The sequence below is a fragment of the Vigna umbellata genome, chromosome 1, assembly GCF_029865625.1.
Source record: "Vigna umbellata cultivar VRB3 chromosome 1, Vumbellata_1.0, whole genome shotgun sequence".
In the NCBI taxonomy this organism is placed as follows: domain Eukaryota; kingdom Viridiplantae; phylum Streptophyta; class Magnoliopsida; order Fabales; family Fabaceae; genus Vigna; species Vigna umbellata.
This window is the reverse complement of record NC_142165.1, coordinates 1,381,945-1,385,770: the sequence shown is the minus strand read 5'-3', so window position 1 is coordinate 1,385,770 and position 3,826 is coordinate 1,381,945. Positions and strand designations below refer to the sequence as shown.

Genomic DNA, 3,826 nt, shown 5'->3' with positions numbered 1-3,826 from the left:
CAATCCAATATCAATGTAGTCAATGTAATGAATATAAAATGTAAGTATGACCATATTTGATTATGCATTTATTTTAATGTTTATTTTCGCCCATCTTTAATACTAAATATGTTTTTGTGTAATTTATTCTTAAACATAACCCCTCTATGACATAATACCTCAAATTAAAAAAAAAATATTTGAAAACCAAAAAAAAATTACTAAGAGCAAAAGTAAAAAATAATAATTTCAAATATGTTATTCATGAAGCAAACCCTTCTAGTTCATCTAATTCAAAACCATAAATTCCTTAAAGTGTAATCATAAAATGGTAAGATGAATATTGCATATATAATACTTTAAAAAGTATTTCTGTGTTTCAAAAAACAAGTTAATTTTTTTCAAAAAACAAGTTAATTTTTTTCTCAAACATTAATAATAGGGTTACACAAACTTTTCAACTAGAAAAATAAAAATAAAAATATATTAGAAACTAGATGAAGTTGTATATGGTAAAAAGTTATGCATTTTCCTATTTTAAACATAATTGTTTTGGTTGAAACCTTGTTTGTTCTGCGTATGTAAATAAAACAAAAGTAATCTAATACTATGATACCTTAACTGGACAAAGTAGCACTACAAAAATAATGTATTTTAATGGAGGTTTAATTATGGGGCTTTTGAAAACCTCCCGTAAATTCTGCGGTTTTGATAAAAACCGCAATTAAGTTATGATTGTTTTTTAAATCTGTTTTAGGTGCTTTGGTAAGAAAAAGCCGAGAAGAGTGAAATAATTATTTTGTTCTCCTAATTTGGCCGTCTTTCTCCTTAATTTTCCTAATCTCTTCTGCATTTCGGCACGCCTCTTTTTCACTGTCCACCACTGCTCTTCGACATCTTTCTTTGTCATTCACTACACTGGCCTTATTAGTAAATAAAGATTAATTTCTGTTTTATTAGTAATTAAATGTCAGTTTCAGTTTTTAATTTTGTACTTAAATATTATGGTCAAATATTGACCTATTATTTAGGGATATAGTGCAGAGTCTGTTTAGGAAACTGCCCACGTATGCAGAGTTGGTTTTCTTTTGTTAGAGAGTTTGTTTTCTTTGCTGCTGTAAGGCTATAAAGCCTATCATCTGTTATTTGAATTAACAAGTGAGTGTTTTTCACCCAAAAGCAGAGAGTACTTACGTGTTTACAATTGGTATCAGAGCTCCTTCATAGGGGCCTGATCCAGAATTTTATTGAGTGAGTGAGCACATCCTAAAAAAAAAAAAAATAGTAGCAGCACATAGACACAATGAAGAAACATGAGAGATTCAAACACCAGCAAATACGTGCAACCTGCAATCCCTAGATTTGATGGACATTATGATCATTGGGCGAAACTCATGGAGAATTTTCTTGGTTCTAAAGAATATTGGCAGTTGGTAGAGTTTGGAATTCCAGCTGTTACAGATAAAACAACTGCATCAGAAGCTGAACTCAAAGTCATGGAAGAACAAAAATTGAAGGATTTGAAAGTAAAGAATTATTTATATCAAGCCATTGATCGTGAAATTCTAGATACTATCCTCAATGATGATACCTCCAAAGATATTTGGGATTCTATGAAGCAAAAATTTCAAGGATCTACAAGAGTGAAAAGAGCACAATTACAAGCACTGCGTCAAGAATTTGAAATTCTACGTATGAAGGAAGATGAAACAGTGAATTCATACTTTGTCCGCACCTTAAAAATTGCAAAAAGTATGAAGGCATGTGGAGAAAATATGCGGGAGAATATTATTGCTGCAAAAATTTTACGGTCCATGCTTCCGAAATTTAATTATGTTGTGTGCTCGATTGAAGAATCAAATAACTTGGACACTATGACGATTGATGAACTGCAGAGCAGTCTTTTAGTTCATGAGCAAAGGATGGTGGGACATGACGAAGCAGACCAAGCACTGCAAATTATCCATGAAGACAGGAGAGGAAGAGGTCAGGGAAGAGGAAGAGCAAGAGGACGATGTTAGAATGCCAGGAGTTCATGAATATTGCATATATAATACTTTAAAAAGTATTTCTGTGTTTCAAAAAACAAGTTAATTTTTTTCAAAAATGTAACATCCCAAAATTATACAGTCAGCAACTATATAATAGAATATTCACATGTATTAATATAACAAAACAGTCTTACAAAAAGAGATAACTCTCGCAAGTGGCCGAACGGCCTTACATATAAGCATAAATGTACGAGCGTTCGCTAACATTTAAGGACGAACAGTTTACAAAAATAAAACACGGATCGTCCAAGTATTTACAATCAACAAAAGGGCGCTCGTCCTCCAGCGGCACACTATTCTAATTACACTAACTAAAAACCGAACGCACTACTGTTCGGCCTTCACTTCCACGTTTACGAGATTTTCTTCAGTTATGATTTCTTCTTCAAGCGCTTGCTCCAGAGAAGCATCTCCCTCTGCTCACATCCACACGGATGATCATTGCAAGGACATGACGGATATACATATACAGACAACACAATGGAAATGCAAGGGTAAGCTTATTGAATTTAATTCAAGTCAAACATATATTTCATACTTATCAAATTCAGCAAGTAAACTCACAACATATACATTCAATTCATACATTACTTCCATTCAAATCCTGATACTAGACCGACCGTCCGGACTGTATGAATCCTATGTAGCTAAGGCGTCCGTGCACTCAGGTGGGGTAACTGGAATGCTCATCAGTAGCCACCTGAGGTTAGTCTGTTCTGTCCAAGTTACAGTTATGGACTAGACCTCCTGCCATTCCCACGCATGACCTACTCCTCTCTACTTGAGAACGAGCACTCACGGAATATCAGGATGAACCACCATCTAAGCTTACCACGTTCATACTTACAAATCTCAATTTCCATTCAAGAGTCGTTCCACCCTGGAACGCTCGTTCAAAAACCACAATCACAATTTCAACTTTTATAGTGTTCGCACATCTAAATTCTTCCTCTTAAATACATTTTCATTCTATGTTCCACTTGCATAAAAAGACGAACGTTCAATCCTCTTCAAAACGAGGACGAACGTCAAGAGCGAGACCGAAAGGACTTCTTTTCTGAAGGAATAAAGCTGACTCTTCTTTCATGACGAACGTTATTAAAAGTTTGAATCAGTTAAATGAACTGATCCTAGAACAATTCAAATTATACTTAGAATAATTCACTTGACAAGATTTCAGATTCAATTCAGTTGAATGAAGATAAAATACGAGTACTAAATGTACTAAGTACAATTTAGTTGGAATAAGCACCTGCCAGTAAATGACCGAACGCGGTACACAATTTTACTGAAAGTTAGGACGAACGCTATTTCTGTTCGTTAAAAATACCGGAAGGAACGAACGTTCAGTACAAGACCGAACACTACTTATACTTACGCTTTGGGACGAGCGTTCGGTATAAGACCGAGCGCCACTTAGGACGTACGCTTTTAGGTCGAGTCTATTCGCTGATTCAAAATCATAGAAAATTGGGATTTATATAAGATGAGATACTTAAAGTTTATGTTTTAATAATTTGACTAATAGTTCAAAGGGATATTTTCAGGCTTCTCAGATTCTCATACAACACTCCTGATGCTTACGTCTGGCCGAACGCTCAAACGTAAACTATATATAAGAGGGCGTTCGTGCGCAAGAATAATCCTTTCCAAATGAAAGGGTTCAGCTATTTTAAGAATTTACTGAGAATACCGAACGGTCAAAGACCGTTTCGATAACGAACGTTCATTTTCATAAGATTTTCATGATCAAATTCAAAATACAGTAATCATATTTTTCAGTATTCTTTCATACA

General features: G+C 34.4%; 1 protein-coding gene across 1 annotated transcript; it reads left to right on the top strand.

Moving 5' to 3' along the window:
* Positions 1 to 1,292: 1,292 nt before the first annotated feature.
* On the top strand, positions 1,293 to 2,000 carry LOC148204367 (uncharacterized). The gene has a single exon (XM_088105594.1). It carries the CDS (start codon positions 1,293 to 1,295, stop codon positions 1,998 to 2,000), a length of 708 nt encoding a protein of 235 aa, XP_087961720.1.
* The last annotated feature ends 1,826 nt before the right edge of the window (positions 2,001 to 3,826 follow it).

Coding starts and splice junctions, on each gene's coding strand:
- LOC148204367 (XM_088105594.1), top strand. CDS start 1,293: ATGAGAGATTCAAACACCAGCAAATACGTGCAACCTGCAATCCCTAGA.